Source organism: Falco peregrinus, chromosome 13 (genome assembly GCF_023634155.1).
Source record: "Falco peregrinus isolate bFalPer1 chromosome 13, bFalPer1.pri, whole genome shotgun sequence".
Classification (NCBI taxonomy): Eukaryota; Metazoa; Chordata; class Aves; order Falconiformes; family Falconidae; genus Falco; species Falco peregrinus.
In genome coordinates, this window is record NC_073733.1 from 21354470 (window position 1) to 21381309 (window position 26840).

At 40.6% G+C, this 26840-nt stretch overlaps 1 protein-coding gene across 4 annotated transcripts in view; it reads right to left on the minus strand.

Moving 5' to 3' along the window:
* The window catches only part of DACH2 (dachshund family transcription factor 2), a 311011-nt gene extending 291703 nt beyond the window's left edge, over positions 1–19308 (minus strand). For 2 of the 4 annotated variants that reach the window (XM_055818287.1, XM_055818286.1), the window contains exon 1: positions 18711–19307. In XM_055818287.1, the coding sequence (XP_055674262.1) occupies positions 18711–19189 (479 nt within the window). In that variant the 5' untranslated portion in view covers positions 19190–19307. Of the gene's footprint in view, positions 1–18710 lie in introns of all 4 variants that reach the window. The other 2 variants (XM_055818285.1, XM_055818284.1) reach the window with 1 other exon arrangement.
* Between the last annotated feature and the right edge of the window lie 7532 nt (positions 19309–26840).

The following is a 26840-nucleotide window of genomic DNA, read 5'->3' on the forward strand; positions in this document are numbered from 1 at the left end:
ACTGGAGCTTCACCCATATGGGTAAAGACAGATTGGTCCCAGTATATTTGTGAAGTCAAGGAAACCTGACGAACATGGCTTTGTACCATATTATCCGTGATTCCAGACACTGTGCATCACATACTGTAGACTGACAGCCTGGAGCCATGAATATTTAAACATTCTACTATTTCTCAACATTTGCCAAAACCTCTTTTCAATGACAGAATTATGTTTCTCCAAAAATATTCAATTACCACAACCCACAATAAGACCACAAAAGGGGAACGCATCTGGATTTCTAGACTAAACTAACCTGAAATTATCTGACATACCAGCAACTTACTCAAGACTATTCCTCTGTAAGAATCCTCATTGCTCCCAAATGTCACAATTGGCTTAGACCTTACCACTGATAGAGGACCCTGCTTTACGATACTACTGCAGCTGCATAATGGCTTAGTGTTTTGTGTAATAATTTATTTTAATTTAATATGTAACTCAAACTTGATTAATATTAAAATAGCCTTTATCTTAACTGCTGTAAAGATTATTATATCTGTGTAACTGTTACAAGCAGGAACTCCCTTAGCATGAGAGAAATTAGCAGCTATTGAATAGTGTTTTAAGTGCATAAATCCCAAGCACAACTGAAAGATCTTTTAATCGGTGGTTCTATTACAGCATTCCTTTGGAGGAACATACGCTCGTAAAGGTAAAGACAGTACATCCCACACAGATTAAGAATAACCTCCTCAAAAGCAGTAAACATTCCAGGAGGTACAAACAGTACATGAAGCAAAAAGCTTTTACAGGCTTGTGAATTCATGTTAGCAACTTCCCTCTCCCCCTAAACAGTCACCTGAAAACTACTTGCTGTGGTAAGACCACCCATCATCTCATTAGCATTCAGAATCACTGCCACAAAACAAAACCCAAGAAATAACGCAAGATGAGACACAGAAAATCAGAGCCATCCAACAGACTCTCCCTCAAAATATTCCTCGCTGATACAAACGAAATGCCTAGTTCAACTGTCCCATTTTTCAGCATCAATATTGTTTAGGGTGGATTATTCCATGTATCAAACTATTATGAAACAAAGAAAGAAAAAAGAAGGAAGGAAGAAGATTAAAAAAGAAGTAGGTATTAACTGTCCTTCCTTTTACTTGGGTATAATCCTTTCATTCATCAAGTACAAGACCAATTTAGTAATTGAAACACATTCATCTCAACTTTTCTAAATATGCCATGCATGGGCAGTAAGCAGTTTTGAGAACACGCAGATAGGTCAAGATTGGCTAAAAATCTCTCACATTTAAGAGACTTCACAATCTGATGAACCATCACTTTTGGGGCATTGTGTTAAGAAAGGCTGCTAGAATTTTTAGTGACTGTCATCCATCTCAGCATACAGAGAATTAGCCATTCTAAGCAAGCCCCAACATTTAACACACCAAAAGGACTGGTCTTCTCATCTTCCCTTTTGTGAAGAATTTTTGGGTGACAATGATGAAAATACATGTGAAGATAGATGTGAACTGATTTAATTTAATCATATTGCTGGAAGGTACAGAAAGAGATGCAGCCTCCTCAACCACAAAGTGTTTATGAACACATTCCACCAGCAATTTATGTATGTGTCACACAAATGAAAGCAGTGTTCGAACTTGCATTCTTTATGTTGAACCTTCCAAAAATAACACCAAAAAGCCAGATTATCTACCACAACCACCATCTTAACTGCTTTCAGATTTGATTTGTGTGATTTTTGTTGTTGTTGTTGTTGTTGTTAACAACAAAACACATACATACATTTTGAAATACACCTAATCACTAACAAAAAGATTATTTTGACATCATTGCTTTTGGCCTCTCAGTATTTATATGGGGTACCCACCTTTTTAAAACAGTGTTTCCCACCTTCCTGGGGAAGTTACTAAACTTTTCGCAGATGGTATCAGTAAACACCTGTGTGTGTATGTACGTATATGCATACAAGCACATAAGCACAAGTCATACATACAGGCAGGGAAGTTGAGGTTCCTTTAATGAATAAGGCATATGTTTAAAGTAACACATCCCTCAAACTTTCAAAACTGATCATGTCATAAATAGTAAACCTTTTCCCACTGCTTCATATATATACTTCCCAAAGGGCAAGAGCTGACTGTGCGAAGGCATTTACCAGATCTGTAGAAAAAATTACAGGATGTATCTTGTCTGAAAGATCGGACTGTAACCTGCTTTTAGGGAATGTGGACCTTCTGGTTATGTATGAGGTATTCTATGAATTCATATACTCTCATGAATTAATACTTTTTCATATATTTATAAAGCAATTAATACTTTCTCATGTAGAAATACTCAGGACTTCATTTATTCTCTAGAATATTAGAACATTCTTATTTTATTAGTATAATTAATCACATACAGTAAGTACATTGATAACTGAGTAGAGGGAAAACACGAGTCACATGTTATCAAACTCTCAGTGTTACTGCCCAATACAGGAGTTGGTTTTTCGTACCTTTAGCAACAGTAGTAACACAGTAATAGTTTGAACCCACTGTGGGAAAGCACCTTAAGCAGGAAGATCTGACGAAGGAATGACTTAAAAAAAAAAAAAAAACCACCCAAAAAAACCCCACACCACACACACAGAATCAACTCACAAAATAGAAAACATAGAAAATAAGACTGTACGCCCTTGGAGAGATCAAGGCATGATTCTGCTGCATACAAATGCTCAATATAAATTTATGATCATCTAAACATCTAAATTTAAGCAGTCTCACTCGTATCTCAAAGGAATCCCCAAAGTAGGCACAGGACTTAACCAAAAATATGGCCACTGTTTAGCTGGGCACTTCTTGCAATTTCATATTCGAAGACAAGGGTTCAGGGGGTTTTAACCAACAGTTAAGTATTCAAAAAAGAGAGACTGAGATACGTGAATAGAAGTATCTGATTGGCTCAGGACACCTAGGAAGTATAAGAACAAGTACTTTCATAAAAATACACCTACCAATACATGCATTCTGTCTTTCAAACCACACTACTAGTGAAGCCAAATAGACACACTTGTGCTATCTTGTTTATGAGAACTGGAAGAAAACATAGTAAGTGACTAAATTCCTGAACCTTAATCATTTAATTTCAAGTTAATATGGAAAATCATGGGCAAAGATTGGACAGAAGAATTAAACTGTTAAAAAAAAGATCACTAAAGCAAGACTAGAAATAGCACAACAAGCCTTTATTATTGCTCTTTGACCAAATACACAGCTTTATCTTGTACCGCTACAGTACCTTCAGCAGTTTCATTGTCAGGTCCCATTTTCTGCTTCCTCCATTCTCCCCTTCTCCTGATTCAAAACCATCCCTTTAACACATCATTCCTAATTAGATGATTAGTGCTTAGAAGGGCAGGAGATAAGTCATTTGCATAATTTAATCATAAAAAGAAGTTAAAGATACAGATTTTGCTGTTCGTTTGTACAATTATCTTCACCGGCCTGGGGGGCTGAGATATTAATGTGATTAAACAGTATTTCTGCAAACAGGCAACTGTGTGTCCTCTATTAAAGCAGAGCTGGAGGCAAATGAAAAATTAATTTTAGAAGACAATCAATTTTATTCTACATGACTGTAATAAATAACAGCCCATCTGCAGACAAGTCATTAGGCCCTGGGAGGCTACATATGTCACAAAGTCTAAATGACATAGAAGGCCGAATTTTCCTCCAAAACCAGAATGAGTAATAAATAGTCCACCAACTGCCATTCCCGTTCAGAAAGCGCATAGCATTTCCCAGAAAAATCAGGTGCGTGTGTGAAGTGCTAATCACTGACCATGATTTAAACCTGTGCAGTATTCATAAATACAGGTACTTGGTGGTTTACCCTTTATCATGTTTTCAGTCTCAGCCTGAGAAAAGTTAAAAGTTTTTCTACTTCCATTAGTGAATACCAGTGATGAACAGTCCCTCGCATTTTGCAAGACTGCTACTGCTTTGGAACACAGAATCAACAGGCCTTGACCAGAAGTAAAGTCTCTTAGATACTCGTTTCAAATACTCTCCTGAAATACATTTTCAACTGGACGGTTACCATAGAACAAACTGATTTTAACATGTTCAAGAACTTGAATCAATAACTATCAAAAATCAAGACTTTTCTGAATTGTACCTGCAAGGATAAATCAAGAGTTGACTGAATATCCAGGATGCTACCTATGATACTGTAAACTTTATAATATGTACATGCTTATTAAGCACATAATAATTACCAGTTTCCTACTTTTTAAAAAGTTAAGGTGCATAGTATTTTTTCTCCACTAGTCTTCACATGCAGTCACCTCTACTTGAAATACTAAATTCCGCTTCCTTGATTAAAAATAATAAAAATCAAGCATAACAGTATTTCATATACTGGAGACTAAGAAAGGATTTCTGAATATCAGCAACATACAACATATGCACAGTAAATAAGTTCATAGTATTCACTCTACCAAAAATATTTTCTATTTATCACCATTGGTGAAGACATTCCACAATGAGAAAAGTGAAAATTTCTATACAGTTTTGCATAAACCCCCTGTAATCCCCTATTCTTGGAAAGAGTTTACCAGGGAACACAAGCACACATTTACTGACTCTTTACTACTTCTAGCCTGCGTAGTGCCTTTCATCACAAGAATTCAAATACACAGAAGTTCTTTACCTGAGTGTTTTGGGGTTCCACTATGTACTTTCTGTGTGCTTATTGTCTATATGAGTACCTGGACTTGAGAGTAATTAAAATCTATTCAAACATGATATTAGCTATATACAGGGGATACAACTTGTTTCCAAAGGATTCTTGCATTATTCCACTTCTGAATTTGCAGAAAATGTTTCCTGGTGTGGACCAAAGTGACTTAAAGATTAGTTCATGGATATGCACTTAAGTTTTGATTGCTTTCTGTGCTCCTGATCCAAAACCACCAAAATCAATTGAAAGACTCTGGTTCTGTAACGGTTCCATTGCAGAATTTCATCTGCAATGAGGTCAAAAGAACAAAGCAATCTCCTCCTTCCCATGAGATCCAAAGCCTTCACGTTTATTCAGTCTCCTCTGTAGTGCTGCACAGAAAGCTTATAGCCAAATATTAACACGTTCTTCAACTGAGTCAAAAACACTTAAAGTACCTTCAGTGTTAAATCTCCTGGACCTTTTTCTTTCTATCCCAGGACTCAGTTGGGTCAGTTTCTGACCACCATTGACCAGCTATGTTTTAAGACCCTCAACGGCATCACTCCAAGGTACACAATGAACTGAACAGAAACACTATCTGCTCTGAAAAAAGGCCGGCTGAAACCACTGTTTTGGAATAGGGCATTATGAAAAATCAACAGCGGGAAAAGTTAGATTCCAGTTTTTCCCACAGTCAAGTAACAGAACAGTCAAGTAATCACCCTAAGCACTTAAATAAAAGTGTTCTTTGCCCACTTATTGTCTGTGGATTTGTTTACTACCACTCAAATTCTCGTAACACTAGACATCAAAGGGGATTATTTTGGAAATGACGTGACATCATCAGATAAACTACTCTGTGTTCATAGGATGCCAAAAAAAAACTTCTAATCAGCAAGCAGAAAAATGAGCAGCAGCATCAAAAAACCCTCCAAACCAACAACTTTCCCCAAAATAGGTGCTCAGAGGTGAAAAAAAAAACCAAAACAAAGAAGAAAAAAAAATATGTTTACAAGGCGAGAGGATCTACTAAACCTTCTTATCAAAATACAGTCAAGAATATCTTAAGGAACATTTTACACTTGAAAGACAACTCAGTGACCATTCCACACAACAAATGAAACCTGCAGTTGCCTACAATGGAATGCTATATGTATTTAGTTATCATGTTGTTATCGTCAATGACAGATCAAGCTAGATGACATGAAAAATGAGGTGGTGTAGCCACACCTCCACAAGTACCTGAAGGTGTCAAAGAGAATTTCTGTGGCTGCAGAGGACAGGGAGGGTGGAGATAATCACAGAATGGCCACAGCAAGGATTTCTGCAGTAAATTCAAGGTATGCTGCATGCAGCGTACACGTCACCAGCTCTCTTGCAGCAATCCTAACACGTTCTGGTTATACCAGCCTATTGCACACAATGCATAACAACTTCAACCCTTCCCGACTGACCATGCAGGTGCTGAAGGACAATTGCTGTAGCACACTATCTGCAGTCCAAGCCTTTTAACATTCAGAAATCCCAAACACTGCATCTACCAACTCAGCCTCCCTGTTCCTCCTTTCCTTCTCCCTGCAAATCGATAACCAGCTTCTATTAAGGGTTTACACTTTGTGAGACACAACTTCACCATGAGCCAGCAGCATCAGGTCAGCTTAACATGCTGTGTGTGATGTTCTTGTGTCTTTCCCTGTCGTCCCCCCTAGAAAGCAGATGGATGGAGCACCTATTACTACCTGACACTGGCAGCACAACAGCCACAGACAAATCCCCGCAGCTCCTCAAACCATCCACCCACCTCAGCAAACTGAGAGGCACTGGGAGCATGACAACATTCACATACCTTTAGTAACATGCACGTACAGGACAACCAGGATAAGCAAGTTTCCTCACTTTTGTTTGGCTGACAAACATCAGAAAAGTACACAGAAACAGACCAACTTGCTGTAGGTTAAGAGAAACCAATCAATGCAACAAGACCTATCTAACTACCAAAAAAAAAAAAACCCCACACACACCAAACCAAACCAAAATTATTTGGAATCTGATAAAACACACCATTTAAATCAAATGCAGTCCTGGTAGAGGAAAACCCTAACGTAGCTGGCTGACATGCCAGACTTAGCAGCAGAGATGCTCAGCCCTGCCAGGCGTTTAAGCTTCTGTTAAGCTAAGTCTGGAAAAAACCCCAAAAATCCAGAGCTTATACTATCATAAATTTCACATGAATGGATAAAAAAACTTCTTACAAGGAGTTTCTATCTGGATCAGAATACACCAGCATTAAGAACTCAGCCACTTGTCGTATCTTAATTCAGAGAACAAGAATTCTGAAAAACATATTTAACAGCCTATTGCCATACTCTGAAACACTCTGCAACAGTCACTACATTATTCAGTAGAGATGTCTACAATAAATGTATCACAAATGCAGGGGGGTTTGTTTCCACATTGACATTAATACCTTGTCCCAGTATATAAAAGGGTTAATTTTTTCAGTCAGTAACAATAAAACCTAAAATTGTAAACTTTTAAGGATTAACAATTGAGAAGGTGGAACAAACAGTTTATTAGAGGACTGCTGGTTGGGGCCAGGGGGAGAGTAAGATTTTGAAGAAAATATATTTAAAAAAGGCAAGATACGTGAATGATCAAAAAGCCCTCTAGCTTAACATGCAAGAGGAAGTGTTTTATGAAACTGCAAGACAGAAACTTCCTGGAGTTCCAGCAGGAATAGACAGATTTGTTTGAACCAAAGATCAGTTGTGCAACAAGTAAGGCAATTTATAAAAACTGAGTAGAAAGAAGCGACAGTGATTATGGTTCTGACCCAAGACAAGAAATCTTAGTTCTAGTGTACAACAGCAGGATCAATTAAGCTTCCTAAGCACTTCTGACTATGGGAGAGCAAGGCTTGCAGCATGTTGTAGTAACCATTCCAGCCAAATCTCTTCTGAGGGCTCCTTCCAAAAGAAGCACTTTTGTGGCTGCGACACTGAGCATGGTGCATCACCCCTTCCACAAAGGTAAAGCCAGAGCTGGCGCGCAGCACGCTGCTGTGCCACATACATGTGCAATGCAGCAGGGGAGCAGAAGTACATATGGAATACTTAGCAAGTCTCATAACAAAAGCACAAAGTGCACCGACACATCACTTTCTTATTTCATTGTCTCCAAAGTAGTCAGAACTACCATGGAGCAGGTAAAAATGATCTCTTAATTATGAGATGCTCAACTCAAAGTATTTTAAGATGACACCTATCAGATACATAAACTGCCCCATAAAAAACACCAAATAAAGCCTTACAAGCCTACAAAACACTCCACAGACCTACAAATACCTATTTCAGTAACAAGCTCATGCAACAGCGACAAGACAACAGTGAGATCATTACCACCGGTCCCATTTCAGTATTCATATTCTGTTTTCTAACCACCAGCATTTTACTACCTTGTTGTTTGGGGTTTTTTGTTGTTGGGGGTGGGGAGGGCTGAGCTGCTGTTTTGTTTGGGTTTGGGTGGTTTTTTTTTAAACACGGTATTAAGTCTCATTGGAAAGACTTTTTTCCTACTTCTATTTTTCAGCATTATCTCAGATCTTTTCAGAAGATTTTTAGAAGACTCTCCTTCAGCACACAACATTTAACAGTTTGAGGACAAGACAAGGCAGCTCCAGAGACCTGCAGCACAGAAGCAAAGTGCCTTCATCAACTCCACAAAAAACAACAGGGATAACGTTTCACAGACACCGGACATTTTCTGATTAACTGTTATAAAAGCAGTCTATTAGGTATCACATAAAACTTCTACTAGGCAAAACCAACCATTACATGTGTATGAAAAAGCATACTGTGTAGTATTTTAAATATACTCATTAGAAGTTCTAAATGAAGCTCAAAATATTTTTTCTTTAAACTAGCTTGACCTTCTTTAATTAGCAACTCTTAAATTACTGTAACATACAGGTAACTAAATCCCCCTACTGGCACAACGGCTGTGCTAAGAGCTTTCTTACAGACACTTTTTTTCTTTTTATTTAAATTACAGACAAACAAATATTCCTTTTCAGATAGCAGTAAGGAATAACACAGGTCGCCCCATCAGCACACCCATATAGGATTTCAGGAAACATTTGTGAGACAGAGAAAGCAAAATCTGAATATGACACGGCCAGCTCAGCGGGTTACAACTCACACTCTGCTCGGGTAAAGACAAACACAGCAGCAGAGTATCCATCCGTACTGGTTTGCTTGAGCGACTCGGTGGTGGGGCAGTGGCCATGTCAGTGGGCAGCCATGACATCCACTCGTACCTTCAACATCTCCCACATAATCCAGTCATCCCAATAAATGCTAATAAAATCTCTCTTCCTCAGCACAGTTATTTCTATTCTGTAAAGTGGTGGCTCAGGGAGGCTGAGAGACTCCATACTTGGAAATACTCACAATCCAACTGGACGCAGCTTTGGACACTCAGCTCTAGGCTGACCTGCTTGAACAGAGGAGTTGGACTAGATGATCTCAAGAGGACCCTGCCAACCTCAGCAGTTCTGGGATTCTGAGAAACACATTAGATCTGGAACGCTGTACACATATAGTGTGAAATAACGTTGATAAACTTTTTAAATAAAGTGATCTAATTCCACTGCCCATACAGGTTTGGAAACAAGAGAGGAAAATGACTCGAGTTGTGTTGGTTGAAAGTACCACAATGGCATCCCAAGCTAGAAGTTCTCTTGCCACAGACCAGACAGAAATAAAATTACATGCTCAGAATGTTACTCACTTACATGGCTATGACAAGTATTAAAAAAATAATAATAATAATAAAAAATCAAGCCTTTTTAAGTAAGGGCAGCAAGATAGCTCATATAGCCATGTAAGCTCATTTAGGAAATTTAGTTCATATTGATAGCAAATGCAATTTAAACTAAATTTCTGGATCAGTCCAAAGCCTCTCGCTTTATGTATACAAAATTCTCCAAAAATCGAAGTTGATTTCCATGGTTTGGGAGAGAGGCTTTGGAATAATAGCAAAACTTAGCTTAAAATGCACTAGATATGCACGTATATTACATCAATCAGCATGTGTGCGTATGTATCGATTACATAAATCCCATATCGTATCTAACTTCTATTTACAGGGTAGCTGAAAGGAAACTATGATCACAGGAGCCGATGGCTGGGAACAACAGTGAGGAAGATGTAAGAGTGAGTGAAAAATTATATGGAAAAATAGTATTGAGATTCTTTCTGCTAAAAATCAGACCTACCTCTATTCAAATACTATTAGGAGTCAAATGGGTTCATTCTACCGAGACCATTAATTTAAAAAAAAAAAAAAAAGTTTTCAAAAAAAGTAGAAGTGGCATCCAAAGGAGTAAGCACAACCTTCGGGCACGAGGAACATTTCTGCTTCTTAGCACAGGAAACCCTTAACAGCCTTACAAGCTGGCGAGATGTATCAGGTTGAGTCTTGAATAGAATAACTGAAAGTGCACTGATGATGCAGAACTTTACATACTTCAGTACATTCTAGTCATAAACAGACTAGACTGTACATACTTTTAGACCAAATAAAATAGGTAACATCTTGCTTCCAAAAATATACTTTTCACCCAAAACCCCCAAAGTAATTTTTCCTTTCTTTTTCCCTATTTAGCCATCAGGTATTGAAGCAAAATAATTTATTTTATAGGAAGAGTGCACTAAAATAAAATACAATTTAAAAAATCTAAAATCAATACAGGAGATGACCTCAAAATTTCAGGTTTACCCTACACTATGTGTGTCACACACAACTACAGCTAGTGGGGAGGGCAACTGAACTTGTTAACTGAAGTGGAAAAAGATACCAAAATATTTAAAATTTTCACCTGATTCACTGACACATCACAGAAACTATCTAACTCAAGAAGGACTGAGAACTATCTAACTCAAGGACAGAGACAGTTGAATTGCTATCAAAAATCTGGAGGAACATGTGCTAAGGATCTTTTCAGTACTTACATTCCTATCGCGTATTATAAAATACATTTCATTTCAATACTTCAGTGTCTGTGCCAAATCCTTAACTAATACTGTCACTAGAAACCTTCAATTAATCACAGTATTAATGGAGCTTTATGTAGCATAGATAATAGAACACATGCATAATACAGCTAGATACCTCAAGTTTTACACATTACTAGTAAAAATCCCATTAATAAAGAATAATCCAATAAAAGAACTGTTTGTGATGGCATTACCATACTTTTTAGTATAAGTAAAAAGAGTCTCCCTCCTAAACAACTACTAAATGCTTAGGGTTCTAACATATTGCTGCAAGCTATAATGGTTATAACTGTTAATCCAATACACCTTTTATACAAACCCATAAACACACGAGTGGAAAAATAGCACAGATGTTCATCTCTAATGCAATTTCCATTCAATTTCCTAAGTGCAGTCCCTGTGTGCAAACTAGCTTAAGTTATGTTTAGCTTGCAAATTCTTTTAATAAATAATGAATGCAATAAAACTGGTAGATCAATGGCAAGCTGAGAAGTCATAAAAAAACCTTTTGTGCTCATGCTGTTGCCGATTTCAAACTTTAATTCAGCAACAGATCAATACTACTTTTTCTTTTTAGCCCATCACATAGACAGCAGATAGACTAGATGTAGGTTAAATGCTGTTACCAGATATCAATTTCCAGAAACTTGATAAGATCAGACACAAATGCAATCAAACATTTTATACCTTAACATATACACAACAATATACACTGCTAAACATGAAACTTTAAGCCACTGTACAGTAATAAAGCAAGCACTATTCATTTGTTCAGGTTCTTACTTTTTGGGGAAGTGGTATTTGTAACTGAGTCAGGAAAGGCTCTGACACAGTATATTTTAATGAGCAAAATGGGCTTAGCAGGTCAAGATGTACTGACAAGGAAATATAATCTCCTCATGTTTGCTAGCGACAATAAATTTTATACACACACACACAACACAACAACATACCTGTGCTACCAAAAAGAAAGCAAATGAATTCGTGTTTTACAGGATTCAGATATTGGCAACTGCTGAGGCAGGTATCAAAGTGCATCGGTTAATAGGTATCGGTGTTTCTTACAGGTTGTAGAATGAGGGGCGAAGGGAAACCCCATTACCAAGTCACTTCGGATAACCATGCTTGACCAAGAGGGAACAAAGATCAAAATCGTGTAGCCCCAAGGGACAGTTCTAATATCTAGCAGGATAAATCTAAATTACTAAGAATCATTACTAACTAGTGTACTTGTGCTTGGTAATGCATGCTTAATTATAACATATAAAAATCTTGCCTTAACTTACACCAAAGCAGCATGTCAGACGGCAATAACTCTGAAGTATCCTCATTATGTTTGGTTTTGCTATTAGTATTGTTTATGTAAATAATCATTATAAAGTGTTGCATTTACATACACCTACAGGGTTTTACTACGCTGACAATCACACAAAAATTTATAAAAGAAACTAGATGGGAACTTTCTAGGTATTTTAAACTACGTATTTGGATAATTTTGTTCCTAACTTCAGAAGATCCAAAAGTATCATTTCTGGAACAGGCACAGAAAAGTTTAAAGATCCTACATTCAGCAAGAACAAGATTAGACCCAAAAACGTATGGAGGAACATAATTCTTCCAAACGCGAGTTTTAAGTAAACATGTCCCACCTATGATGAGAAGGGCTCAGATCCTAGAAACATACGTTCTTTGCCCTTGTTCTGGCAAACTTCCACTGACATGAAAGGTTCACCTCAGCAAAGTCAAAACAGAGACTTCACGGCCCAGTGTTGAACACCTTTTTAATATTGACACTGAAAAACAGCTCTTACACAACACCAACTCCAGCCTGTAAGTGATGAAATAAACAAGATGGAAATCTGCAAAACATCTCAGAATGCTCATTTTAAATACTTTCTGCAAATACCAAGGAAGGTAGATACTATTTCTCACTCTAATGTCACTGCCACACAACGTAACACTACGTTCTAATTCGGTGATTTTCGCCGTGTTCCTCATTTCTACCGAAGGGGATTTTCACCTGCCTTTGAAACAAAAGCGCACAAACACACAGAGGCTGCGTGCCCAACCATAGCCCCAGTGTGAGAACTACATCCCATCTACAGAGCTCGTCACTTCTGGAGCTTTTCTAAGTATAATGCTATTGCCACACATTGATATATTGGTGAAAGAAAGGCAAATGTAACAATGCTAAAGCTTAAACTCATTTGAATAAACTGTGAATTTCTATTACATATATTGTTTCCCTTATCAAATTGGAACTACTGGAGCAAGAATACCAAGAATGCCAACACAAATCTAGATCTGTTACAGCCAGTTTCTCCAATTTATTCTCAGAAGCCTTAATGACAAAAAGTCAAAGTTCTTCTGTTTGGGGGAGCGATAAGGAAAAGGAATATTCACGACAATTTTTAACATTACAATAAGGTGTCATAAAGAGAAAGAGATTAGGTTTAACAAAATGACTGAAGCAATTCACAGAATACTATTTCATCTTCTGAAGAAAAACAAGGAAGATTACAAGTGGTTTAATAAATGCTAAGGAATAAAAGCCACTAAAAATTGTGCGTAGCCTACATGGGAAATAGATCTTCATTATTCATGGCAGAGTACTTCACACTTTGTGAAATCTTTTCCAGAATTTAGAACTGTTCCACACAGACACATTCCAGTCTCTTTTATGATTTGCGTTCCACAGGTTCTGCTCCAAGATAATGGATACCAGACTATACAGATCAGAAATTGATGGTGATCGACAACTTTTCTAACATATCTAGTACTAAATGGTAAGTAGTAACAGAAACATAAAAACCAAGTATTGTATTTTAAACCTAACAGATGTTGAATCCAGATGTATTTAACTTAAAAAGAAAACTATTATTTTTTTATTTTTTTTTACAAAAAATAAAAGAAAAGAGAAAGCCTTACTTCAGCCTGTAATCAATTTGGATACAATGATATTCTATTTATAGCAACACTTTTAACATGTTCTACTGCTATATTATTTATTCGGATCATTCCTATTACAATGAAATATTAATGCTGAGAAAGTGGTTACTCTATTAAGGAGCTATCCTATGTTTAGATTTTAATATTGATCTCCACTCTTTTGGAATAATTAATCATTCTGTATGAAACTGTATTTGCCTGGCTTTGTGTTATAATATGATTAGAAGTTTAGCATCTTCCCCACAACGATGCCATGATTAAATTTGTATTTCAACCTACTCCTAAAGGCAATTTAGTTATTCCAACAGAAAGGGGAAAAGGGGATACCGCCACTTTAAAAGCTTCAATCTCTTTGACATTGCTGGCAGTGTATGGGAACATTAATGCATCTGTCATGATAACAAGCTAAGAATAACATCTAGACATCAAACCGAGCAGAGAATCCATCTGAAGTGATTCATTCAGATCTGTCTCATTGATTTATTAAACACAGGGCAACATCTGCAGCCTCACAGAGCCGCTTGGCAAAATTAATGCAAGATCAATTCAAATGGAAAAAAGTGCAAAAGAGATAAATCAAAACACAATTTGCATGCAGTTCCACAATCAGGCTTATTGGGTGCAAATGCTCAATTTCCCTCCCAAAGCAAATGAGTTTAAATGTTGTTTTATCTTTGTAGAATTGTGTGATTTGAAGTGACAGTGAAGAGTTCTGCAGGTTGAAATGGTGAAAAGAAAAAAAGGAGAAGAAATGCTTGCAAAGACCTTTTGAATATGCAACAAGAATATCATTAATACCTAATTGTTTAGCTTTTTTGTCTTTGCTACAAAAACAGAGTATTATTCAGTTGTAGAAGTCTCAGTAGAAAATTACATATGTATTATGCATATACACATGCAGGAAACATACAAATACTCCATTTTGGAGGAAAAGCATGTTACACTTCAAATGGGGAGCTCTATTGCTATGAAAAAAGAAGGGAATTTTAATCAAGGGTTCTCCAGATTACATATGCATCTGATGAAAATATTCAAGTATTTTAGTAGTTTTGTACAAGCACAGATTTCAAGATGTCCAAAAAGAAAGGGATTTTTCCAAAAGTATAATTAATCTGCTCTGAGAGTGGAAAAATTCTTTTCTGCATCTCTAGCAGAATCCACGGTGTTTGTGATCTCTCTCGAGAACGTTTTAAGTGAGTCTCCTCTCCAAAGAAAAGGAAACTGAGAAACTGGGGTTTTTTTGGGTTGGTTTGTTGGTTTTTTGTGGGTTTTTTTTTTTTGGGGGGGGGGGGGGGAGTAATTAAACATGCTAGCACTTCAAAAATTCACAAGTTTGCCAAGTCTGAACACATACTTAATATTAACTTTGTCAAAGAAGTTTATATAATCAGATGTCCACATTTAAAAATCAATACACAAGGAAGCTCTGTGCAGAGCTACATGACTGGATTGCTTTAATTATAATCTTGACATCGTTCTCCTAATAAAAGACAGAGTATTGCTGACTATAGGATAGCTTTTAATAGACAACATGACTAGACCCTCATTATCTCATAAAATAAAATGTCTGCGTTTACTGCTTAAATTCCTTTCCAAAGCCTTTCACTGTTTGTGAATAGCCAGTGTAATACAAAAATATTAGCTTAGTTGGATACTTTAAAGCACAAAAAATAAGCCATGTACTGAAAAAAATGTTTTCTGGGAAATATTCTTACTATTTACTGAATAATCCAGACCAATACTATGCTTTTTCAGTAACCAGCAGCACCCACCAAACACAGAAACCCTGTAGAACAGGTTATAATCATACTCATATAAATCCGATTTTAAGAAGTGATGTATCACAAGAATGTTCTCACTACAGCTTTAAGTTTCATCTTTCAGTAAAACCTCATTATAGTTTTACACTTTAAGTAAACGTTATGCTTCACTACTAAAATTAAACACACGTCCATAATGAATAATCTAAGGTATTGCAAATCATTAACCAAATTCTGTAAACATGTTGTACTCATATTCACTTGAAGATGCTACCTGTAATGAAACAAACGGTTAGTTTCCTTTTACAAACCTTGCTTCCAAATTAGATTACATGATAATGGCTAACAACAACCAAAGTTAGGAACATTTGGTTTACACATAAGTGAAAATTATGTGTGCTCCTTAAAAAAATGCAAAGGTCAAAGATGCCAGATGTATGTTACACTAGTCACCTATATCATAAACATACAAAAAAACCCAACTTTCGCTTGCAGGTATATCTCTGCAGCTCTTATGCGCGCTGTAGACAAGCCCAGCTAAAAAAAAATGCAAAGAATTAAGCAGAATTTCTCTTTATTTCAGTTCTAGATGGTTCACATTGCAATTAAAAATATAATTAAAAGTGTACAATAACATATGAGATGTTGACTTTCAGAAGTCAGCTAACACTGAGAACAATGATAGCCAGCATTTCTTACTGCTTTTTTCCGGCAGCTCTCGAGTTTAACGCAGTATTTCTATAGTATTCAAATATATACCTAAATCTCTATAAATAAATTAAACAAACAGATATGGATGTATGTATATATTGCAAGAGCAACGCATGATATTCCGAGTTGAAAGTAATACTCGAGCCATGCGGTGGAACAATACACATCGAAGGCTTTGCTTCTAAAAGACCACATTTTTTCAAGACGTTCCATCCCAGGTACAGAACCTCAATACCACATGTATAGCTGAAACAGTTATGCCATGTTTTATTTGTTTGGTACCATGCACTGCAGTGGTTCCCAGGTCACTTCACAGCAAACAAAACCTAGATCACTCATGTATTCAGCTATTTTTACCCAACATATTATCCCATTAAGTATGGGTTGTTCAAGGGAAAAAAATAACCTGTAAATAAAATGTAAAAAAAATAAGCATTCAATCAGCATGATGGGATACAATTAACATTGTTAAGTTACAGTACTTGAGAAAAGTTTCATATGTGCTGATAACACTTATCACACGTTACACCTGAAACCGTGAATGCAAAATACACTGATATCGGTCCGTTATTTGAACCAGTGACATTTTCAAGAGACAGACGCAACGGTTGAGCAGTATTTCAGTAAATGAGAAATATTTTAGTAAATGTAAAGGGATCTGCTATTCCTGAACAGGTAAAAATACACAATGTTTTCATAACCAGGCAGGGAGAGTTTGTGATTACACACGTGTTGAATGCACGTTCTCAGTCGAGAGCTTTGACTCCATTCAGACATGTTTCTGCCCTATTAGATCCCCCCTCAACAGTGCTCTCGCCGTATCTTCAGCCTCTGACAAGGTCTTCATTCCACTGACTGCTCCCTTCAGACCCTCTCGGAGCATCACTGGGCTCCTCACTCGCAGCTCCCGTGGCCTCCCTTCATTACTTACTCTCTTATCCTATCAGGGCCGTAAGTCTTTGTCAAATGCGGGGCGGGGGGGGGGGGGGGGGGGGGGGGGGGGGACACATGGACACGGACAGGACGTCATGAAATAGAAGTTTTAACCACTTAACACTTCAGCATTTCTGGATCTTAAATCATTGGTTGTAAGAGAGCAGAAATCATGAGGTTGCACCTAAAGGCTGGATCATTAAATCAGATCCTGTATTCCCCTAAGGAGAAACTTTAGCACGGTCACAGGAATGAAACTGACTTGACTTCTTCAACGGTTAACTTTCACGCTAGTCCAGTTCAGAAACATTTCAGAGAAGCACTTGCATGCTTAACGTGTCCCTTAGTAACCTTACATTAATTTTATTCAAATAACTTTAGTCTCAGACCTTACTCATAAGGCCATCACTTTAACAAGGCAGCACCGTGATGTCACAGAGGTGCACGGCAGCCAGATAAACATGCAGCAGGAGAAGGCATTACAGAAATGCAACATGAGCAGAGAGGCAGCACCTACTTCAAATGAACTGATCTAGGAACCGAGCGCAAGCATCTTCTCTAAAGTGTCACCTGTAACATAAAGTGATCTGAAACAAAACACACACCGCCATGGGCGAGTGGCCGTCAGCTCTGCTTGGGCTCAGCGCAGCGAGGACAGGATCAGGCCCCAGATTAGCACGTACTGAAGGTGTTATTTAAAAACAGTAACAAAAACAAACCCAAAAAGACCCAAACCAACCCACCCAACACGTCCAGGCTAAGCAGTCAGACCTCGCGACGCAAAAAACAAAGTTACTGCACACTTGCGGGCTGCACGCCAGACCCGCACGGCAAGCGCTGCCGAACCACGGCTGCGCTCAAGTTTTCCGCCGGGCAGGGGCAGGAGCACGGCCGGGGTGCGGGGCGGGGTGCGGGGCGGCGCTGCGCCCGACGGTGCCCCCACCCCTCACACCCCGCTCCTGCGAACCCCGGGGGAGCGCCCGCCTTCACGCGATCGTTACGATCTCCAAAGGCAGCGGCTGCGATGTCGCGGGCCGGGACTGTGACCCCAGTACGGGCCCAGCGGGGCCCCCCGGGCGCACACCCCGCTCCGGGCGGGCCGACCGGCGGGGCAGGGGCTGCGGCCGCCACGGTGCTGGGGGCAGCGCCACGGGGCACGCACCGGCACGGCCCCGGCAACAGTTGGCCCGAGCGGCGCCGGCCCCCCGCGCCCGGCCCCCGGCCGCCCTGGGGAGAGCCGGCAGCGTCCGCGGAAGACCAGGGAGGAAACTTCTGCGGCGCCCCCGGAGCGTGCAGAGCTGCACGGTTTCCCCGCCGGGGGACAAGTCCGAGCGCGGCGTGCGGCCCCGCTCCGCTGCCCGGCGGCCCCGGCCACCCCGGGGCTGGGGGGAGCCCGGCACGTTCCCCGGGCCGGCTGCCCGCCTCCCGCTCCCCGGCCCGGCCCGGCGCCCCGAGGGGCGCCCCCTCCCCCCACCGCGGGGAGAGCGGGGGGACACGGACAGACGGGACGCGGCGGCCCCCCCCCCGCCCCCCGGCACGGCCCCGGGCGGCCGGCGCGGAGGAAGAGCGAAGTTTGGCGGCTCACCTCGCGTTGGTGCAGTCGTTGTACAAAGTTTCGAAGTCCTTCCTGGTGATGAGTTTGCAGCGGTTGACGCCGGGCTGGATGGCCCCCAGCCCCCGCAGGATGCGGACCTGCTCCACCGTGCACACCACGGGCGATATATCCAGCCGCTTCAGCTTGGTGTAGACCGTGTGCAGCCCTCCCACCAGGTGCTTGAGGAAGAGATCAAAGACCTGCGGCAGGCAGATCAGCTCCTGCCCCTCCACGAGGAACGAGGCTACCTTCACCCCGTGCAGGTCGACCATCTTACACTCGTTGCCGCCGCCGCCGCCCGCGCCGGCCCCGCCGCTGCCGGCGGAGAGGAAACTGTTGACGAGGCTGTTGGTGAGGCGCGGGGACTCCGCGGGGCTGGAGTACAGCGGGTCCGCCCGGAACAAGCCCGCCGAGCCCCCCGCGCCGCCGCTGGAAGTTGCGGCGATGACGGGCGGCGCGGAGACAGCCATGGCCAGCCCGGCTCCCCGCCGCGGCGCCGCTCGCCTCAGCCCCGCGCCCCGCGCGCGCACTCTCGCCGCGCGCTGTGCGGTACTACTAAAAACAGAGCCGCGCGCCCGCCCTCCCACACGCAGCGGCCGCCGCCAGCCGCGCGCCCAGACCCCTCCCCAGCGCCGCCGGGGGGAAGAGTGACAGCGCCCTCCAGCCAATGCGCCCCGCCCGCCTCCAGCGCGGCCTCGGCGAGTGGCTGCCGGGCGGGGCGGGGCGGGGCGGGGCAGCGCCGGCCGCAGCACCTGGGCCGCGGGGCGGCCCGGCCGGGCCGGGGTGCGCGAGGGGCGCCCGCCCGCCGCGCGCCGCTCACGGGCTGCTGGAAACTCCCTCTCGTGCGCCCGGGCCCGGGAAAGTTTGGGCGGGCTCGCCCTGGGCGCGGGGGGGTGCCGCGGCGCTCCGGGGGGCGCAGCGCAAGGCCGCGGCCGGCCCGCTGTAGGTGCGGGGCCGCCCCCTGGCCGCAGGGAGTTTTTAGCGGTCGCTGCGCTCCGCTACGTTCCCAAGCGCTACGAGCACCTGTGCCCCGCCGCAGCGCAGGGAGCGGAGGGGCGGGCGGGGCGGAGGGCGGCAGCGGTGCGGGTCTCCGTCAGGTACATAACGCGCCCGGCTATGGACGGGCCGACAGCGCAGCGCGGCGCGGCGCCCGCGGTGGGCGAGCAGGCGGCGGAGCGGGGCCGGGCGGGGGCACGCCGGCCCCTGCTGCGGCGGGGCGGGGGCTGGAAGTTGGTGCTGGGCCGCAGGCGGCGGAGTCCGGCCTCGGGAGGTCTGGCTGTAACTGCTTGAAATTCCCAGATTCTAGCGCGGCGTCGGTCGTGTGCTGGGTACGATGTCATCGGCCCTGCCCGCGCCCGTCGGTAAGGCCGCTCCCGCGGCACCAGATGGCCCCTCCGGCAGTTGCAGACAAGTAAAACCGGCGGCCCCGGGAGCCGGGCAGACCCTGCCGCTCCTTCCCCAAACCAGGCCAGCTGGCAGGAGAACCGCTCAGCTTCGTGCATCCCTGTGCCCTGAACAAGTGGACCCGAAAGACGGTCAGACAGGTCCGGTACCAAGGAGCTGAGGCCGGACAGACAGACACCCACCGGCAGGCAGGACACGCTGGCTAGGCTGGGTATTGGCTGCTTCTCCCCGTGTGCCCACACTAGACCCTATTTTCCTAGCCTTTGCGCTTTCTTCCTTTACATCGACATCCTTCTTTCCTGTTTGTTTCCACTTTTTTTCAGCCACCTTTTATCTTTCCTTCTTTCCTAGTCCTTTAACTTCTTCACTCCCTTTTTGTTTGTTTTTTTTTTCTTTAGTTGTTTGTTTGGGTTTCTGTTAGCTTCCTGCTAAAGCATTCAGGCTAAACAAAGCAAGCAGAAAAGTATAAACAAAACTTTCCAAGTGAATACTAAATAAGCAATATCAACAGCACGTTTCAACTATTTCCATGATGGCACTCTTTATGTATGCCATCTTCTTCCTTTTGCTAAGCTTGCTTATTTAGGCACCCTTTATGCAAAGTATAATATTTGTGCATTATGAGTAATCCCATTTTAGATGAGGGGAGATGACTGTATGCTAACTAAATTGCTATATTTGTTAATTTAAATGATAGAAATTACACTCTGGAGGAACCTCACTTTCTCTCCATTGATTATACACGTGTTCTAAGACTAGCCACTTTTTTTAGGCACCTACCCTAGCTGCCTAAAACTAAGGCAGAATTTTCACATCAGGTTTAAATGAAAAACTTTCTTTAAGAATGTCCATATTTCCTAAACTAGTTCACGCATCTTTCTAGGATCAAAATCTTAGCCCCTGTCCCGCAGAGCTTCCAATCTATCTACTTCAGTAAAGGGTTTAATACAATCGAGCCCTGAACTCATCTGAGGTTTTTATATACTGGAAATGATAGAAATAACAAATAACTGGCTTCAGATAGAAACTTTTGGGGTTAATTTTCTGGACATAATTGCTATTAGGAGATTTAATAAATCAGATTCAAACATTTCTCATTGGCTTTGCCCTTTTAAAGACATTTTTTGCTTTGAGATTAATGTGACAATCAAATTCCACCGTGAGAAATCTTTTTCCTTTTTGACTTTAATGTCTTCCATAAGCTAAACATATTTCTAAATAAGACTGAATTTTTGCAAGGCCAGAGGAAGCCTTGCGCATCAACACCCAGCAAGTTGGAGTGGCATGAAGCAATATAAAATCATAAAGGCTGTAGTAAAAACAGTACCCTTGAGAGGTGACTATCCATGGACAGAAGAACTGCTCTTAAACTAAGAAAATGCTCAAGGTTTGAGAATTAATACCAGGCAGCTGTCCAGTTCAACTAAGCATATACAAATCAACTATATCAATGAATATTATTATTTCTCTGATTTTATTAAAGACAAGGCAAAGTTACTAGAGCTTAACAATCATCGAGTAATATCTTGTCAGTTATAGAGTATCCAGATGGTTTATTTGAATGGAGTCCAGCAGTATGCAATTTGAATGTGTACAAACTAGTAAGCCTCCCTATAGCTGAAATAAGTATTTTCGAATATTTATTTAAAATTAAAGTTTCAGTATTTTTGCTCCTTTTAGACTGGTATGCAAAATACTCTCTTTTTCTTGACGCTATCAGCTATATAAATATTGGTGTATTCTATATGAGCCCTATATAAAAAAGGGCCATGTTTGTATGGCAAAATGTCAAGCAAAGGTTCTGTTATATTTGTTTAGTTTTGTCATCATTACATATGCCCCATTGGAGTGAAATGTGAAAGAGCTCTTTTCTGACACAGGAGAAGAGAGGAAAGCCCCATTCATTCCAAATAGGGCCAGTCAACAGCATTCTGGAAATTACTTCTTGTCAGGTGGCATAAATGTGGCTACTGGCTCACAGGGATCCTGTAGAGAAAATGATGGGTCACAATTGGCTAGGAGGCAACAATGATAAAAAATAGTGATAGCTTTTAAAGTAAAGTAGTAGGGGATTAATTAAAAATAATTTTTTTTTTCTAGAAGACTGGAAAGCTTAATAGTGATGTTGGTGTTTTAGCTCAGCCTACTGTAGCCAAACATCAGGCAGGATAATAAAAAAAGGAACTCTACAGATACTGCGATGTAAAGATTTGCAGTTATTTATTTATTTATTAGTATAAAGACATTTTTCTGTAGACCTGATATAGGTATGTCCAATGTGAGTAGATTATAGGAGAAAATGCTTGTTTTTATTGAAGAACTTGGATCTTCACTAAAATAAAGGGGGGGGAGACAAATGTTAACATAGTCAGAGGTAACTGTGGGCCCAAAATGAAAGATGAAAAAAATAACTGAAAGATGCATTTATAATGCACCCTAGTCATAGCAAAATGCAACATGAAATTTCTGAATTCCAGCCTGACTGGAGTCCTCATGACAATTATAATTTCCTAGTCCTTAGCAAAAAAATTACATGGGGCCCAATCTAAAGATTTTAACTTGCCCTAGTGACTTTTGAGTTTATATCATCAGCAAACCACTGATACAGCTAATTCTGAGTAAAGGTTTGAAAAGGAAGTAAAAACATCATTAAATTTTTGCTAGTTTAGTGTTTGATGCCTTGGTTTACTTGGGAAAGAGTAACCATGATTAGATTAACAAATGCAGGCCACTGACGTTGAGAAAAAGAAGAGACTGAAATTACTATGTCATTCTTATTGCCCACATTTTTCTAGATGCATTAATACTTGACACTTGTATTCAATTTAGTTCTGACATTTCAGCAGAGGTTTTTTTGGAATTGTGGATTAAAACTTCCCACCTAAACATCAAGGATTTTAAATAAAACTGATAAATCTAAATGTCTAAGTATCAATAGAAAAATGATCCCTTCTCTTACGCAATTAAATGTATTGTATTAATGTGTGCATAATGCAGAATCAATAAATAATGAATTACCAGTGATTGTAATTGAATGTTTTCATAATTTTATTGTCAGCCATGATAAATAATCAGTACATTTATACTGCATTAAATTAATTAGTGTGTCATTTCTATTACATACATCAGCAGTGAAGTAATGCAGTGACATCTGTTTCTAATGTTTTAAAGATGCGGTATTCCTTATTAAGTAAAAGGAATAGTTATTAGAGGTATTTCCTGTGATTGGCAGTTATACTGGTATAGTCAAAAAGATCAAATAAAGGAACTTGCACTCTTTGCAAATGCTGCATTTCAACCCTTAATGGCAGTGAGTAACAGTGATTGGAGTGAATATTGCTGCTTCAGGCTTTCAGAAAATCCTACCCAACTTTCTTTAGAAAGTAAGAGGGGATCTTCTCTCCCCAGTACCGTCAGGGAAGATTTGAACATGCAAAATAATTAACACTCTACAAAAGAACCGAGCATCCACATCCATTACTATATCCATTTTTCTGCCTCAGTCCTCTGCATATATAAAGGAATTTCCCTGCTAGGTGCTCATCAAAAAGTCACAGATGAAGCCTTTTTTGGCTGTGATGTTCTTACGCGGAAGTATCTGGACTATTGCCTCTGTAATCTTTGCTTGGAAATCATACTGATTTGACATACCTCAGCCCTTCAGTGCTACTCATACTGTTGTACGTTGCTTGCAAAGGGAATAGGAAATAGAGTAGAAGTTGCAGATCTGGGAATTGGAAAGTGAGAGTAGAACAGGAGGAAGAAATTCTTCCCCGTGAGGGCGGCGCTGGCAGAGGCTGCCCAGAGCAGCTGTGGGTGCCCCATCCCTGGGGGTGCTCAGGGCCAGGCTGGACGGGGCTGGGGGCAACCTGGGCTGGTGGGAGGTGTCCCTGCCCCTGGCGGGGGTTGGGGCTCGGGGGGCTGTCAGCTCCCTCCCAGCCCAACCCAAACCCTTCTGTGACTCTGTAATTCTATAAATAGAATAAGTGGAAGGGAACACGCAGCAAATAAATATGAATCAAACTATGCCAGAAAGAAGGTTATTTTTTAGATGGCTATAGGTATTATAAACTGGGTGATCACCCAGGAGCAGGGTGATGTGAAGTAAAATACACTGAACAACAACAACTAATGACTACAATAGAGGTCTGGGATTCTTGATTAATGCTGTCTTTTCCAAGACACTTACGGACATCCTTAACTCTTCTGTACCATTACACCACCTTTAAAAAGAAAAATTGGAAAGTCTCATGTTAGGACTTACCAGAATTCTTAATCCAGAAAACAGCTTTTAATTTTAATCTTAATTTTTTCATACTACAATGTACATCATAATATTTAAGGAAAATTAAACCAATTCAGAATGATTTTATTCTTTTCAGTGCAAGTCTCACAAATTGCTATAACTGATCACTGACTACCTTTGCAAAAATCTGAGAGCATGGTCTCTGGAGCAGCCATGTGCATACAATGATTTGTCCACACGGCTTGCCATGTCCCCAGGAAATTCTAGGCTCACTGCAGCCCTCCTGCCTGGGCGTGACTGATGGCTGGCTAGCCCCGGGGCAGTGGTTATACATTTAATACTCTGTATGCTCTACATCATGTTCCAGCTGGGTGTAAGCCTATGTCTGTAGGCTTCCTTATTGCACAATAGTGCGATTTTCAGCCTGGTCTTGGGACAGTCCTCAACAGACACAGCCTTTGAGACAAGCTCTTCTGTTCACAGCATCTGCACTGAACTCAACGGTTCAAGCTTTACTTGAGGCATGAAGGATTTGACCATATACTATCAGAACCTGCGAAAAGCACAATAATACTCTCAACAAGGTCCCATCTACTTTTCCTATACATTAAAATTTCATTTGACTGTTTTAACTGAAGAGATGTGCCTTTCGATGCTTAGACGCTGTCACTTTCCGTCTCAATGATGTGTAAATACCTTTCTCCTTAAAGTGAGGAGTACGTTTGTTGTATAAAAATGTGAGACTTTTAAGGTTGTTCAAATGAAATAGATGAACACAAGATGCAGTTGTTCCTAATGATACGCTGCTTTCACCTGGATTTTTATTTTGAGGATTGCGAGCAGTAAAATTGAAAAAGCAGGACGTTAGTATAATAAGGCTGTGTTACATAAGGTACAATCATCATTAAGGGTCAATATTGCTTGCACCTTTTCTTCTTCTGGAAGAAAAATTAATACAATTAGATGTGTATTGAAGTTAAACCACACTTTATAGCAAACCACTATGATCACAATACCATGTACTCAAATATATTCAGTAAGTCAGTCTACCTGAATGCTTGTTAATGTCCCCAGAGGAACAAGAATAACCTCATCCCTCACTCTCTGTATTTGCAGGTCAGCTAAAGAAAGCAAAAGTTTTCCCATACTGTCTGAGCATCTCAGCCCTAATCTGAAGGCACCACCATCTAGTGGGATAAGAAGGTACTTAATTTTTCTTCACATTTGTTGGTATTTTAAAGCACGGACATTATGTTCTACTTCAAGCAACAATAAAAAAGTAATATTTTTTTTGTTTATTTAAACTTGTAAGGCTCACGTGGACCTTTCATTAGTTCTTATGTTTTCTGTTTAACTGCAAAGCATTTCCCAATAAAAACCTTGAGTCATCTCCATGAAAATAGGTTTTCATAAACAGAATTTTATCAATGAGAAAACAATTTATAGCTATCCGGACTCAGTCAGGAGTGTAATTGATTTATTGAATAAATATTTTTAGTATTTTATTGAATCTACTTTGTGGAAATCCAATTGGCAGAATTATTGTCAAAGTAATTATCTTGAGCTCATCTTTAAAACCAATATTTTAGACAGTTTTGCAGTTTTCCATACAGCCATTAACTATACAGTATTTGGCTGCAGGTATACTCTGACCATTAAGTCCCATCAAAAACAAATTTCAAAATGGAATGTAAGGCATTCCTTTTACCTTGGCTCTAAGAGTGACCATTTATTGTACTTTGCCAGCACTGATACTTCTTACTTGTTTGTCTCCTTATGCACTTAACAATTGGAAAGGATAATGCAGGGATTTTATACAGGGGATGGGGAAACATAAGGGTGAGCAGTGTGTATTCATTTGTTTGGGTTTTTTACCAGAGAATGCTTGCATCTGCAGCTGTTATCCTAAGATGCCTCCTTGTGTTCAGGTCTCATTGATCTTGTTACAGCGTTTCACACATATGGGGATAATTGATTTACATCACTCAGGAGTACATACCTTTCAGAAGTCTGAGAGTAAATATTAAGAAATTGCCGTATTTTAAAATGCCATAGATATTTTGATATTTTTATGTCTAAACTAGTAATGAAATAATAAAGATTTAAATATTCCATGACACAGATAATATTTTAGTATTTAGAATTTGGGCTTGCTTCTGTTTCCATGGAAGTGAATGGTATTTTTGCCTCAGATACTACTAAACATTTCAGTGTTTTACTGTCCTCAAATTATAGAAATTGTATTGACAGAAATTGGCATCAATGGGTATTCTGCACTGCTAATATCAATCTTTATGGTACTGTATACTGCATTTCTTCTGAAAGCCATACAGTTTTATCAATCTATGCTGCCATTTCTTATTCAAATCAGTCTGGAGTTTTAAGTAAAAATCAATGGAACTGGTCCAAACTGGTTGAGCTGGTACACACAGTTTTGAACCTTTGATCCCTAAACCACAAGCCTAAGAATG